Below are 15,717 nucleotides of genomic sequence, written 5' to 3'. Positions count from 1 at the left end.
GGCAAGGCATGGATTTTCAGGAGGTGCACAGGAGCACTTGCAGGTTTTCCTCAATTCACATATGCTCCATAACTAATTGTGAAGACTTCCTCAAGGCAAAAATGACTTTACTTGGTTTACAATCCAATGCTGCAACTCATCCCTCTCTACACAACAGCTTCACAGGATTTCTGCGAGATTGAAGTTCAGTGTTTTCAGCCTTATTAGACTTGAGGCATCCCTCAGAAAATACCAGCTCTTAAGAGTTCACTTGTTTTTTGACCATGGAATAATAATAGAGCAATTCTACTAGTGCAAAGCATTTGGGAAGACCACAACAGGTCTGAAGGTTTTTAATACGATGGATTTGTCTATTTGAAACTTCTGGTTTCACTTTGTGATACATCTAACAATGCTAATACTGAATGACACCCTTGAAAGGATCTCATGGCACTCTGGCTGAGAATTTACTGTTACAGTTCATACAATTTAGTCCTCTCTATACCCCAGGGGTTGGCAACCCCCCGCATGCATGCCGAGCATGGCACGCGAGGCCATTTTGCTCGGCACACCACCGCCAGCCCTGGCTCTGTGTAGCTGCTGGAGCCTGGGCTGCTCCTAGCAGGGCTTGCAGCATCCCAGCTGCCTGCTGGGAGCAGCCCGGGCTCCCAGCTGGCAGCAGCTCCCCAGCGCCGGGGCTGGCTGTAGCTGGGAGGCTCCAAACAGCTGCGCCGGGCCCTGGAGCCCCGGCATCAGCTCCGTACCAGCATGTGCAGGCACGCCTCAGAGCGGGCGCTGGGGGAGGGGCCTGAGGCAGGGCAGCACAGCCTGCCCCGAGGTGCGCACACAGTCGCCACCAGCACGGAGCTGATGCCGGAGCTGTGCAGCTCGGCGCAGCTATTTGCAGCCTGCTCCCTGCTTGCTTGTTGCAGCTGCCCAGAGCCCAGGCTGACTACAAACAGCTGCGCTGGGCTCCGGAGGCGTCACCAGCTCTGTGCCAGGAGCAGGGGACAGACTGGGGCTGCGCTGCCTCAGGCCCCTCCCCCACTGCCCGCTTTGACATGCGGGTGCACGTGCCAGTACGGAGCTGATGCCGGGGCTTCGGAGCCTGGCGCAGCTATTTGTGGCCTCCCGGTTGCAGCCGGCCCCGACTCTGGGTAGTTGCTGCCAGCCAGGAGACCGGTCTGGGGGGCAATAGACCAGCAGGGTTGGGGGCACGGGGCACACACAGGGCATCCTGCCACGTACCCCCTGCCCTCTTTTTGTTTTTCTGGCATGCCAGTACTCCGGCACTTTCCAAGGTAGGAATTGTGGGGGTTTTCAGCATTCTGACCAAAAAACGTTGCCTACCCCTCCTATACCCCTTAGTCCTAAAGGAATCGCCAAGTAGCAATTCCCTGCGTCTCTCAAAACCATGCCATGACAACAAATCTTTTCCTGACTAAACAAGCTGTAAATATGATATGTGTGTAATACAGTCTCAGCTTTAAAAGCAGTAGCCAGCACCAAAGCTAATGCATTACTTGAACTTACGTTGCTGCAATGACCACTTCTTCAGTAGTAACTGGTTGTGTGCGGGACCTATCTTGCATACGCCTCAGTCTTCTCTCTACTGCTGAATTCCTTGAACGTGGTTTAGGAATATTTTTTGCTTCAAGTGATTTTTCCATTTCCTGGGATTATACACATGTTGACATTAATAACCCCAACGAAGAAGAAATTACCAGAACAAGTGTTTCTGTGCAGCTTTCTTAGATGCTAGGTGTTACATTTTCTACATAGATGACTCTGAACTGGCAGAGGAAAAGTGGCAACAAGCAACATGAAGATAAAAAAAGAGCTATACATATCTCCAAGAGATATATGTAGTCTCCTGAAAACTTCATAAACAATATGGCTAGCACTCAGGTGACTAGGAAAAGTATATGCGATTTACAAAGATACCAATGCAGGTAGAGATTAAGTATACTTGGGCAGCATCAGGGTTATTGACAATTCTTGCATAAAAACATTCAAGTCAGTCTTTGATTGAGAAAACACAATGCTTACTTTAAAAAGCAGCCTTTTTGCAGCAACACTCAGTTTGGCTCGGTCATCCAGTTTTTCTTCATCTACAGAAAGAAAAACACATGATATAACATGAACTTGAAATACTGCACTGTAAATACCAACACGTCAGAAAATGAGTCCAGAAATCCTTTTAACTACAAAAGACAAATTTACTTACTGGCACAAGAAGAACCAGGAAAATGACCAGCATTAAAATGTAAACGCAAGTTAGGGTCTGTTTTCCTCAAAAACAGCGTGTACGTAGGAGTATAACTTGCCTTTTTCAAATTAGGCTTTTGCTTAGGGACAGAAAGTTAAAACACAGAAGGGAAAAGTGTTGGGTTTTTTTGTTTATATTTCCTAGGTTTCATAGACATTAGGGCTGGAAGGGACCTCAAAGATCATCAAGTCCAGCCCCCTGCCCCAAGGGCAGGAAGTCAGCTAGATAAGCATCCAAACATTTCTTGAAAGAGTTCAGAGTAGATGCCTGCACCACTTCTGGAGGAAGTCTGTTCCAGGTCTTGGGGGCTTGGACAGTAAAGAAATTTTTTCTTATGTCCAGCCTGAAACGGTCTTGGAGGAGTTTATGGCTGTTGGTCCTTGTGTTACCTTGGGGTGCTCTGGTGAACAGCTGTTCTCCCAGATCCTGATATACATCCCTTATGTACATATAGGCAGCCATCAAGTTCCCCCCTGAGCCTGCACTTTTCCAGGCTGAAAAGTCCCATGGCTCTCAGCCTCTCTTCATAAGGCCTATTCTCTTGCCCTCTGATCATGTGCGTGGCTCTCCTCTGGACTCTCTCAAGCTTCTCAACATCCTTCTTGAATTGTGGAGCCCAGAATTGGGTACAGTACTCCAGCTGCGGCCTCACCAAGGCCAAGTACAGCGGGAGTATAACATCATGAGATTTACTTGAGAAGCATCTATGGATGAATATATTAGTATTCAATTAATAAATTTTCTCAATAATAATTTATATACAGTAAAAGCTGTGTTAACCAGCATTTAAATAACCGGAACACTAGTAATTGGAATTTCCGGTTGGGGGGAGGGGGGCTCACCGCTGCCACCCACCACCCTGTGCTGCCACTGCTTTGCATGCACACCCCCCCCCCCCCCACCAAGTCCGGCTGAAAAACCTCTGCCCTGAGGTAACCAGAATTTTTATACAACTGGCACACTCCCCGCACTCGTGCCGAATAACAAAGCTTTTACTGTATAATTCAAACAGTAAATTACTACTTTACTACCTTCTTCATGAGAATTTTTTTCCTAATATCTAACCTAAAATTCCCCTGCTGCAACTTGATTATAATTATACTGCTCCTGTGTCCTAGTGTATTAAAACTCTCAAAAAGTATTTGGAGAACTGTTAGATTCAAGAACTAGTAATAACCATTTGGGCTAGGGACAGAAGTTACATAAAATGGTTTAAGTCATCAGAAACTGGTTTAAACCTGTAACAGAACAGAAGCTCAGTGCACATAAACCAGTTTCAAAATGGCTGAAACTGGTTTAAGATAAATCTGGCTGACCATAGTATCAAACTTAACTGATTTGGGTCAAACTGATTTATGCAATTTCTCTCCCAGACCTCTTCCTGGTTCAAGTTAAATCACAGTTCCTTAGCATACCAGCATACTTTCCAGCCCTGGGCTGGGCTGGGCTGGGCTGTCTGGTCCAGCAGAGAAGGGTTGGGTCCAGGGAAGCAAACCACAGCTGGAGTTAAACCCCCCTTCTCCCAACTACAGAGCAGCCCTGACCTGCTAAACTTACTGCTGGCTGTGACCGTGGACTACAAATCCCAGAGGCACCTGGAAGCAGGAAGAAGTAGTGATGGAGCAACCCTTAAGTGTCCTCCTGCTGTGATTCTGGACTGCAAATCCCAGAGACCTCGGGGGCAGCAGGAACAGGAAGGGAAAACACAGCCCATGCTGGCTATGTACCAGACAGCCATGCTCTAGTGCGCGCCCCCCCCCAGTTCTGGCTTGAGCCACTCTAGGCATGTGGTTGCATTTCCTGAATCAAAAGTGAATGTCTGTCCACTTGTTTAATCTCTGCATCTTAAATTAACCTGCAAAGACTGAATTGATTCAGCCTTGGGCTTTTTGACTGCCTGCACTTAGCTTTGAAGGTTCACTATTTCATCTCACCTTAGAATAGAAACATAAGTGTATTACTCCCATGAGCAGATTATGAAAATCAGATTATAATAGCAAGTCTTTCTATCATCATTTTGTTTCCTTTGTTGTTTCAGTTGGTTTTAGCTGCTACCAATAGCCATCTTTAGGGCTGAAAAAGTGCTATAAAAATATGAAAAGCTATGGGGAATATCAGCATTCAAGTAGTATAAAGCATTAAAACTCTAAATGTAGCTGTTCAAGAGATTAGCTTTGTTATTTGTGCCAGAACTGAAGTGCTATACAACCATGGAAGACAGAAGCAAGGCTGCTAGTCAGAATTACCATGCTAAGCTTAAGTATCCAGCAATTTCCTTTACTAGAAAAATATTTGTTTGAACAATACAAAAGTTTCCATCAGCACTCAAACTTCCCAAGCACTTGACACAGACTACTGCTTAGAAATAGGTTAATAGAAAAATAAAAATCATATCTACAATCTTGAGTGGATATAAATAATTATAGGAAAAATGTTTGGCTTAATTTTTTTTTAAATAATGCTGACTAGGGAGCTGCAGACAGATTTTTTGGCTTTAATTAAATGGTAGAACTATGCTTTTCTAGTTATGACCCACGAAAGCATATTAGGAATAGCTAAAATAGTATGTAATACTAGCGAATTGCCCACCCCTGGAGTGCCGCCACCCACTACCCTGTGCCGCCTTCCGGGGGGGAGGGGGGGTCAAGGGGTGGACGGGACGACTTGCACACAGCGACCACTGCTGCCACCCGCTGCCCCGTGCAGCCGCTGCTCCATGTCCGGCCCCACGCCACCCCCCCCTCCCCAATTGCTGCCACTGTTCCATGTCCACCTGCGCAACCCCCACTCCCCCCACATCCGCCTGGCCTGCTCTGCTGGAGTTGCACCCTGCCTTTCATTCTTGACGCAGCACTGGCTGGAGCCATGCTCCACCAGGAGCCACGCCCCCCAAGAGCGTGACAGGCAGGCAGGCAGACAGACCCCGTTATATATACAGGCAACCCCCGCTTTTAGCGCTCTTGTTTCCTGAAAAACCAAGCGCTCAGCAAAATTGAAAGTATTTCATGACCCAAGGTGGCAACCACAATTGCTTTTAATGACCCAAGATGGTGACCACGAGCATTATAACAAAACTTGCTGAGCGCTAAGTGAAAGCAGGTATCAATTTAAAATGAGCATTACAGCAAAATAGTGCCAAGTGAAACAGCGTTAAGCGGGGGTTGCCTGTATAGATTCTGTTGTAATACTATACTGGCTGCTGGATTTTGGTCATACTGGGTGCATCTACATGAGATATGTCACTGAGCTATGGCAACATAGCTTGTCGCTACAGCGATGTAGCATCAGCAGGCATAAACCCTGATACCTTAGCTACATCACTGCAGCTCACTGCTACAGTGATGGAGCATCTAAAAACAATTGCTGCTGGGTCTGCGCAGTACAAAAACAAGTACAAAATGACTGCACAGTACCAAATGCACAGTCAGGGGCATGTGTAGATGCACCCACTGACAAGCACTTTTTGCAACTCACCCTCTTCCCTCATCCCTTCCTCACTTCACCATTAACCAAATAGAAATTCAGGCACGCTTACCATCAGCAGCTGGCATTTCTGGAGTCAAAGCAGATCTAGTGAAAGATAGCAAATAAAGAGAGTCAGTTGGGAGAGAGAGGCTGCAGGGAACCAAAGGAAACCACAGTCTAGAAACAAATCCAGTTTCAAATGGTCAGGTGGGACAGTTACAGTCTCATAGGTGAGAAAGCTACATGTTTTTAACAGTCAATTTTTTTCCATTACTGAAATCCTTTAACAAGAGCAGTAGGGCAAGCAGTACAAGCCAAACTTAAAATCTAGAAAAGGAAAAATTATTCCAAGTGCAATTCATATTAGTCTTAGAAATTTTCTGGCAGTCCTTTTAAACGTAAAACATTGAGTCTGGGCATAATTGTTGTTTATTTTAAAAAGGAGCTCCCTTTACATATATGTGATTTATAAAAATCAGACAGCCTTTCTTCCTACTCAGAACAACTGCTTGGTTGTACTTTCATTTTTACAACAAATACTTCAAAATTGTTCTGAAGAAACAAAACTGCTCGTATATAAAAATGTACACTTTATTGCTGTTACAGAGACAGAAAACCCTTTGTAAGAAGTTTTTTTGCTGACATTGTGAGAAAGTTTTCTACGTGAGCTCGCTTATATTTCTACGTGAGCTCGCTACCTGCATCAGAACACTACAGAAAGCCACACACATGCTGCCTACCTATCTGATTCCTTTCGTTCTGCTGAAGTTATAGGTTGAGTTCTAAATCTCTCGGAAGTCTTTCTACTTTCACCAGGAGAAAAATAGCGCCTTGGCTTTCGTGGCCCTCTTTCACGTTCAGTATTGGCAGACAAAGCACTACCTGATGTTGGCATCTCAAACCGAGATTCACTTTTAACCATATGATAAGAAGTGCATAGAAAAGAGAATAGGAGAGAGAAGTAAAAGCACAGATATAAGCATCTCACAAAAACGATATGCTAACGATCACTCTGCATGCTCTTAGGGCAACATGCACAGAAGTAAACATTCCAGCTACCCAACATCATAACTTGGGCTAGCAAGCAGAAGCAAAAGACCAGGATTCAGGCTGACTCAGCCTCCAACACAGACTGGTGAGAGCTAAGCTGTGTGCTTTAAAACAGAACAAAACCAATGTTGAGTTTGTGCATCATTTTGCCAAGGACGTGCAAGCGTCACACAAAAATTGCTAAAATGTCACCTACAGTTCAGTTTTCTTGTTGGCATTAGCAGTTTCCAGAAAGACATTACGGAGCTGGGCAACAGAGACCTTTGTGTCTACCATGCCAATCTCACCATTGGGCACATTTGCTTCAACACTCTGAAATGCCATCTCCTTTTTTGTAACTGGCTCCTTAATTTTAAAAGTCTCTAGCTTAGGAGCACCAGTGTAATCAGACAAGGAGCGAGTCAAGAGTTTTTGTTTTGCTGTAGGCACTTCCCGAGGAGTGCCTTTCGCCTTGGCAGATTGCGATACAGATCCACTTTGAATGAACATAATAGTTTCACTCCTTTCAATGTTCTCAGGCATCTTAAGCTGAGGTTCAGGTATCTGATGCTTGATGCACTCAAGTTCTTTCTGAAGCTCTGATGCCTTTGGCTTGCTTATCAGGGATGAGCTAAACGCAGGCTTGTCTAATTCCCTTCCTCTAAAAAGGCCTTCATGGCTCTTTCCTTGCTTGCGAATCTCAGAGGGCAGAATCGGTTTTCTGCTTTTTGAAAGCTCTTCCATCTCCAGATTATGTTCATCAGGCTTTGATCCATAGCTCTCGAGTATGTCGCTCTTTTCATTCTGTAGCAGAGAGGCTGTTGGGGTTTTTGTGATGAAACCAGCATTGTCTGGGACTAACAAATTGCTAATTGACACATTTTCTAGTTCTTCCGTTGCCATCAGCTTAGCAGCTTGAGCAACACCAGTGGACTGAATATAGCCATATATTGGTTGGCGAACTGAGCTGAGTGATTGGTTGGCAACCCTATCAAAGGCAGATGTTTCTGACTGAAGAGGCATGTAATGAACTGGCACTGGCTGTGATTTTCTGAGAGACAGAGCATCTGTGACAAGTTCAGGGCTTCCACGAGTACTTTCCTCTTTCACCAGTTTCTCTCTAACTTTTACTCTTTAAGAAAGAAAAAGGATTAAAGCTGTCAACAACAACAACTGATTATAGGGAGAAAAAAAAACACAACATGCTCTTATTGCAAGAACACAGAGCAACATTATATTAGAACAGACTACAAAGGAGTAACTAAACAGAATGGGTCAAATCTCCCTCCCCCTTAAAATCTTGGTATTAACATGTCACTCAAGGACACTGAAAATCATTTAGAAGCGGCTGAGAACATGGTCAGCCTTCTACAAATATAACTGAGTAAGGTATCAAATTTAGAGCATGTTCCCATGAATCACAATGATGCTCCTTTATCGAACACAATGCATTCTTATAGCCTTAAAGAGAGAATAAAAACAGTTTCTAAAAAACAGTTTTAAACAATGCCATGTTCCTTCTGCAATATGCACTATTCAGATTTCTAAGGGTCTTTTCACCACAAGCAGCTAACACCTTACTGCTCACCTTGAGAACAAATTACTTAATATATTATCTGGATATCTTCCCCCATCCCTGCAACAAATAAAGACAGTTTTTAGAAGTATGTTATATAGGAGATCTTGAGCTAGATTTTTGCTTGGTCTAAGCAGAAGCATTTGAGATGCTGCAACAAATTCAGTCAAACTTGCTAAGAGAGACTGAATATAGTTAAGGCACAGCTGTAAAAGTGAAAGCGTGGCAACAGCAAATTAAAGCATCATTGAGTTAAAACTATGCCACAGCTTCAATAAAAAGCATGTGCTTTATGAACGTTTAAAAAAGCCTTCACAACATCCCAATATGTTGAATTTATGGAAATGTATCAAAACTTCTCTCACCTTGACTCGGTTTCTAGCAATGCTTTTTAATGTTTAAGATGCACATGTACCAATACAGAGCTATGTTCTGCCTTTCACTGTTTGCTGCTAGTTCCTGCTAGCAGGAGTTAGACACCCAAGGGCATAATTTGTCCTATAGGTAAATTAAAGAACTGCAACGGAAATCTCAAGCATAGTTTTTAAAGTTACAGGAAGTTTACAGAGCATTCACTAAATAAGCAATTTTAAATGTTTTATACATAAAGATTAAAAAGAGATCTGTACTTCCTTGAAAATGGTAAGCAGTAAGGTGCTTTTTGCCAGGTTTAGTGTCCATTAGACATTCCAATCCCCAAGTAAGTATAGTTCAAGGCTTGTTATCAACAGACTTTTCAGAATTAACTTTGAATATAGGGGGTTTACGTTTTAAACTAGGATTAGGGGTTTTGAGAGTGAGGACCCACACCACTGGCATATTAACCTTTCAAGTTGCTCGGTATTCCAGTTTTAAAGACTGACCCACTTTTAAGTGAAGCCTTTCTTTCAACTTATTTAAAAAAAACAAAAAAAGTGTCATGTTTATTCTGAAAGATTAAGAAACCACTTCAGAATATTATGAAGCCAACAGTTTTTCCCCCCAGAGTATCCTTTCTGCATGTTTTCAGATTCAGATAATTAATCGTGAGTCCAAAATGAAGTCTTCCCTGGAATGCGTCTCCCCTGCTTCCTATTTGGGGGCTATTCCAACACGCTGTCAAATGGTAGGATAAAGTCCACTGGTAGCTCTGAATACAGTTATTTTGTCTTCTCTATAGTTTATGTTCTTAATCCTTCTTCCCCTCCCTCTGACCCACAAGAAAAACGATAGTCTTATTTTTAATAAAACTACCTTCAAGACTTAAAATTTGCAGAGTGCAAAGGAAAAAATAGTTAAGAACAGACCAGAGACAAAATAATGAGTTACAGAAATTAGCCAAAGCCAGTATAATAATAGCTGTAAAGGAAACATTGGGGGTATTTCTAGTTTTCCACTAAATCAATTAGTTACAGGTTACAATAAAAGCAGATGCCCCAGAAGTAAGTTTCAGTGGCTGTTCACTGAATAGGAGTGATCTTTTCTCATCCACGGCTGTTAAAGGATATAGAAGACAAACAGTAATTTGTCAGAGGAAAAAAGAGGGAGGTGGGGAAGAAGACTGTTACAGTTTGATTGTTAGCCACACAGCTATATTTTAGGATACCTGGAGGGCCAGCTGATAAGTGAAGGTGTGTCCCCTTCCGAATCTTTCTGAAGAAACCATTCAGGTTTTGCTTTCCCTGCACTACTATAGAAAATAGAACTTCAGATAGCTTTTGGTAAGATGTCAATACATGCACACTCAGTCTTATGTACCCTCCCACCCCAATATCTTAAAAACAGTTTTCAAGTATTCATTCAGTTACAAAGATAACTTCAGAAAGTTAAACAACACAGCACATTTTAATGCAAAGAAGCAGCACAATTGTTTAACCAAATAATTTTTTCTACATAATCTACAGAATCCTAAATATTTTGCTGTGACATCGTGCCCAAACTGTCCAAATGTCTGAAATGAAAGACCAAGAGAAGCTAGAGCTATTTCACTTTCTGGATTGACAGCCTGTATAAGATACAAGGGAAGAAGCACAAAATGTAGACTTACTTTTCTATTCAAAATCTAAAGCAGCAAATCCTACCAAAAATCTTGTTTATAGCTCCAACAAGATATAGATTTGATAATGCTAGAAAAATCAAATTGTGCTAATGCAGTTTAGAAAGAAATACCTACATAGAGCAACTGGCCTTTAAAAAGCTTTCCTCTTTAAGCACTTTGTCACAAATAGTTTCAGTTCAGGTGCAGTAACTCCCAGTCCCAGGCTACACTGAGCCCCAAAACAAGCTGTGTTTTAGGATACGTTGGAATGTTACAAGTGCTCTAAATAAGCAGAGAAAAACAGTTTGAGTCTGGTTTTCTTACAGCTGGCTACAAAACACAAACAACATTAAAATGTCTTTAAAAAAAAATTAAAGTAGTGTTAGAATGATGTTGCAGCCTTGATGGTCCAGGAATTATGTGGGAGGCTAGGAATTTTTTGGGGTGATAACTTTTATTGGACCAACTGTAAGGTTGGAAAAAAGTTATACAAACTTTCAGATGCAAGAGCTGATGACGAATGTCTTGCATATGAAAACCTATCCAATTTTATTCCAACCATACAATTGGTTCAATAAAACGATATCACCCCCCCCCCCAAAAAAAAAATCCTTGCCCCTTGCATAAGGACAGAAATTACACACAAACCAGTGTAAGTGATCAGAAACTGGTTCAAATCTGTAATATAACAGAAGTTCAATGCACATAAATTGCTTTCCAAATCACCAAAACTGGCTTAAGATAAACCTGGATGGACATAGTATCAGACTTAACTGATTTATGTTAAATCAATATACTGAACTTCTGTCCCAGATCGCCTCCAGATTCAAGTTAACTCACAGTCCCCCAATACCCTAGGATGCTTTGCACCTCCCCTGCAAGATCCACCCCCGTGATAGGGTGCGTAGGCTAGCCTTGGCCCAAGCTGTCTGCTCCGGCTGAGCAAGGAGATGTGCTCTAGCACCCCCCCAGCTTTTTGTCTGAGCTACTGCAGGCATGTGGCTGCATTTCCAGAATCAGAAGTGAATATCTGTTTACCTGCTTATTGGTTCAGTCTATGCATTTTAGACTAACCTGCCAAGATTGAATTGATTCAGTCTCAGACTTTTTGACTGTGTGTACTTAGCATAAAAATGTAAAATAAATCGAAGGCTACAAAAGGCTTCCAGGAAATAAAGGATAACTATTTACCACTGCAGTCATTTGCTGATGCAGCTTAGCATCATATGATTGTAGGAAAGTAGGGCTGAAAGGGACCTCATGAGGTTATCTACTAGTTAAGCCCCCCGCTCAACGCAGAATCATCCCTACCTAAACCATCCCAATCAAGTGTCTAACCTGTTCTTGAAAATTTCCAAGGATGGGAATTCACAACTTCTCTACGCAGCCTACTCTAATACATAACCACATTCATGAGCAGACAGTTCTTCCTAATTTTCAACCTAAATCTCCTCTACTGCAGTTTGAGGCCATTTCTCCTAATCTTATCCCTATGTCCACAGAGTAAATAAAAGGTTTTCTTAATCTTGTATAATAACCCTTCATGTATTTGAAGACTTATCAAATTGCCCATCAGTTTTCTCCAGACTTATACTACCAGCTTTATATCCATGGTAATTCAAGGTCTCACAGCAACAGAAGATTTTGCAAATATATCTATTCCCTGATCAAGCAACATTAGACAATGGGGACATTTATGCACACATGCATTTTGAAAGCACCATGTGCCAGTGTTGCTCAGTTACAACGATGAAGTCTGGCGTAGCTCCTTACAGTACAGAAGAGAGTCACTTTGAAGTCAAACACAGCTTTAACAGCTAGAGTTGCCTCAAAGTGATGAAGACTTTCTTATGCCATTCGCCCTTCCTATTTTAGGATCAATTAAAAAGGGGCCCACTTATTTCCACCTCGACCCCACCACTTCAAATTAAGATTTTCCTCCAAGCAGAGTTCAGTCCAACTTCACCAATATTTTTCACTTTATCCAAGACTCATTTAAAGCCAATCCCTTACAAGGGAAAGAACCCCCCCCAAAATTTGTTTTTCCTTTTAGATCACTAAAGAGAAATTAGCACATAGCTGTGGAAAAAGCCTTTCACTGCACACTAGAAGGAAGTGACATAGCAGAGCTTAGGCTGCTTTGAAACAACAGAACTTCTTCCTAGTCTGTTAATGGCAGAAAAAGGTTCTTTGGGTAAATCCAATATGTTTTATTAGACCAACTAAGAGAGTTGGAAAAATTCTTCTTTGCAAGGTTTTCGATACAAACATCCTTTGTCAGTTAATGTGTGCTTTGGCATTTACTAAAGCACGTCCAAAAGTAGGAATGTCACATTTTTAAATTTAGAGTTAATCTGCCACTTTCTGCAACCAAGCACAAAATGTCAAAAAATATCTTCAGAGGGGTTTTCTGTCTGATGGAAAATAGGATTAATAATTAATTTTGGCAGGGGAAGTTGTAAACTGTCCATATCTGTTCTGCAGCAAGTTGCATGTGCTTTTGCTCTTAAGCATAGTCCAACTGCAGTTAAAGAAAGAAACCTAACAATGTTAATGTTAAAACAATGTTTGTATCTCTGATTTTAAGGCTTTCCACTAGGAAGATGATCGCCTCAAGCTTCTCAAAAAATAGCTCTGAATACTTTACAGCAAACATTCAGGACAAACAACTAATCAGTGTAGAGGAGAATGCTGCAGGAAGCAATCAACAGTAGAGGTGGAATAAGAAATGATAAATGAAAGGACTAAATGCAAGTGAGCATTGTCCCATTGCCCAGGCAGGTATCAAAACAAGGGAACAGATCTTAATTCAAGCAGCTGGGCTATTGAACAACTGGACCACATCTGTCTAGGCCCATATGTTTTTTCCAAAAAGAGCCACAGACAGCCTCTCACCCCCAAGTACCATCCTAGCATTTACCCAGACAGGATTTGTGCTCCATGGCACAAGAGCAATGCAAATAAATAATAAAAAGCACAAAGTAGCAAGGGCATGGAACAATAGCTTCAATACTTCTTAATGAATGCACAGTAGAGCTGCCCTAAACATAAGTTACCACTAGCATATTACTTTCAGTCATTTTATTGCCTGGAAATGGAATAAAGCAGAAGAGCATGGAAAAAAGATCATTAGTGGGGCCACCTCCACTAAGTGAACAAATCAAGCTCATCCTTAAGAGATACATTCACAATAATGGAAAGTGAGCCATACAAAACAGAAAATCTGTTGTAGCACTCAAGTGGAGCTGAAGGAAGAGTAGCAAGTGGCACTGATGAAGTGGCAGCTTCAAAGAGCAGTAGGTGGGAAAAACATGGAAGAGTGGTCCTGTTTCTTCCACTGTTTGAGCTGAACTTCTTTGACTGGTTTCTATGGTGGTAGGGTGAGGCGAGGTGGAGTGGGGAGGGAACATAATATACACATCTCCCTCTACTTTTCAAGCTGGGTATTTTATATTAGACCATACACATATTTTAAAAAAAGTTACCCTTACTGCTCCTTGCTCTTCAAAAGACATTTGTGAGAGGCTGGGCAGGAAGCTATAAAGTAGGCTTCTCTTTCCCCAAACAGCATGTTATCACTGGAGGAATTTTCTACTTAAACAATCCCCAAAGATCAGTCTCTTTTATCAGGTGGTGAGAAGGAGAATTTATAGGAGTGGGAAATGACTTGTTCTTGAGCTGGAAAACTGATAAAACATGGAAATAACCTTGTTCTAAATGTCCTGTCCTCATTGCTGCATGAGCTAGTGATGCTTGCTAAGATTTAGTACATGAGAGAATCAGGATTCAAATTGCAGTGGACAGGATCTCGGCTTTGAGGAGTCTAATCTCCATTTTCCTTAAGGCTCCAGTTTGGTCTACCTTCCTTACCTTCATAAAAACAAAATGAAAAACTAGCAACTCGCTCTTTAATTGTTCTTTTACCCCTTCCTATCACTAATACAATTAGTCAGCAATGATTTATCAGACTGACTGAATAAAGCTTGAGATAAAAAAAGTGCAATGATCAGTTAAGGCCTGCTGTGGGAACAACCTCTCTCAAGCCTCTGTCGAAAGTAAGTCTGAATCTACAGCTCAGTTGCATTGTGCAGTTGTTTGGGATGGAAAAAGCATATGAAATTTTGTAATTCTCTCACTCAGGTTCCTTTGAACAAGTGCACTATTCCTCTCAGACTTTTATTTAACTAGAAAAAGCACATACCAAATGCATGCAGATATCTGCAAAGGAAGACAGGCTGAGACTGAAATTTCTTAACACTGAAATGTAATGTAATAAGGCCCTGAAAAAAGTACTACAAGAACTTTCATCAAGCCTCTCCTGTGCACTGTATTGAAACAGAAACTGCAAGTCAGCAGGCTGCACCTGCACTGACAGCTGGATGTGTCTACCTTAACAGAAAGGGTAAAGCCCAAAGGAGACCTTCAGGCTATTTGCTTTTGTCCAATAAGACTGCTTCCTTACTTTGGATGTTGGATGTACCAATACCATTAAATGAGGGAACCGGGGAATCAAACGCTCAAAATTTTTGTTTCTCATCTGAACATAATTCAAGCTCAAGATGATAATGACACATCCAGTCAATGCAACTCGATTTCAGTGCTAAATAGACACACAAACTGCTCTTATTAGTAGGTCTCACCTCAGCTATTTACTAACCGGCACTATCATAAACCCTCAGTTAGCACAGCTGGCAAAAAATGATTTTTTTTTTTTATGGGATGCCTGAAGATCAAGTCCTTTGAGGATTATTAGAGAAATTTTATTTTCGGGCTGCTACAATCAGGTATTTGATAGCTCTCCTACTTCAGACAAATGTCATGGTTCTGGTATGGGAGTTCTCAAATGAGTTCTTGGTTCTCGAGCCAATCAGTTTATTCAGGAAGAATCCGGTTATTCTGCATTACAGGAGATTTCTCTAATCATAAAAGCAACAAAAAAGAAGTTACACTTTTATTGGTATGGGAGCGGGGAAAAAAGCAGGGAGATGAGCGCTAGTTTTGCAGGATCTCAAAATTAATCCCAGACTACAGGTAGAATCAGAATCTGCCTAAATTCAAGTTTTCAGTCTTGAAAATAGGCAGATAATTCAGCTATTCTTTCCAGCTAATCCAACATACCAGTTTGAAACCTGATTTGCAAAAATAAAGCCAAATCAAAGACCCATTTGGGACTCATGTGTCATTAAAACATGCCAGTTTCCAGAGTTGATGGCATGCAAAGGAGGGATGGGCTTGCATCATATCCAGTCACCTTTGACTCTCCACGCAGCCTAAACAACAAGGTACCCATTTACAGCTGGTCTCGCTGAGGGCAGTCTTTGAACTAAGTTTTGCATTTGTGCCCCTGGAGCCATAGGAAGACACCTTAATTCCTCTGCCTCC

General features: G+C 41.8%; 1 protein-coding gene across 10 annotated transcripts in view; it reads right to left on the bottom strand.

The window, feature by feature from the left end:
• The window catches only part of SVIL (supervillin), a 102,965-nt gene that overhangs the window by 64,693 nt on the left and 22,555 nt on the right, over positions 1-15,717 (bottom strand). For 6 of the 10 annotated variants that reach the window (XM_019498267.2, XM_059729128.1, XM_019498291.2 and 3 more), the window contains exons 7-12: positions 9,904-9,987; positions 6,960-7,874; positions 6,454-6,624; positions 5,784-5,818; positions 2,029-2,090; positions 1,513-1,652 (exon numbers count right to left, since the gene is read on the bottom strand). In XM_019498267.2, the coding sequence (XP_019353812.2) occupies positions 1,513-1,652; positions 2,029-2,090; positions 5,784-5,818; positions 6,454-6,624; positions 6,960-7,874; positions 9,904-9,987 (1,407 nt within the window). The remainder of the gene's footprint in view (positions 1-1,512; positions 1,653-2,028; positions 2,091-5,783; positions 5,819-6,453; positions 6,625-6,959; positions 7,875-9,903; positions 9,988-15,717) is intronic. The other 4 variants (XM_019498297.2, XM_019498280.2, XM_019498310.2 and 1 more) reach the window with 4 other exon arrangements.

Source organism: Alligator mississippiensis, chromosome 5 (assembly GCF_030867095.1).
Source record: "Alligator mississippiensis isolate rAllMis1 chromosome 5, rAllMis1, whole genome shotgun sequence".
Taxonomy (NCBI): Eukaryota; Metazoa; Chordata; order Crocodylia; family Alligatoridae; genus Alligator; species Alligator mississippiensis.
This window is presented reverse-complemented; position numbering and strand designations above follow the sequence as displayed.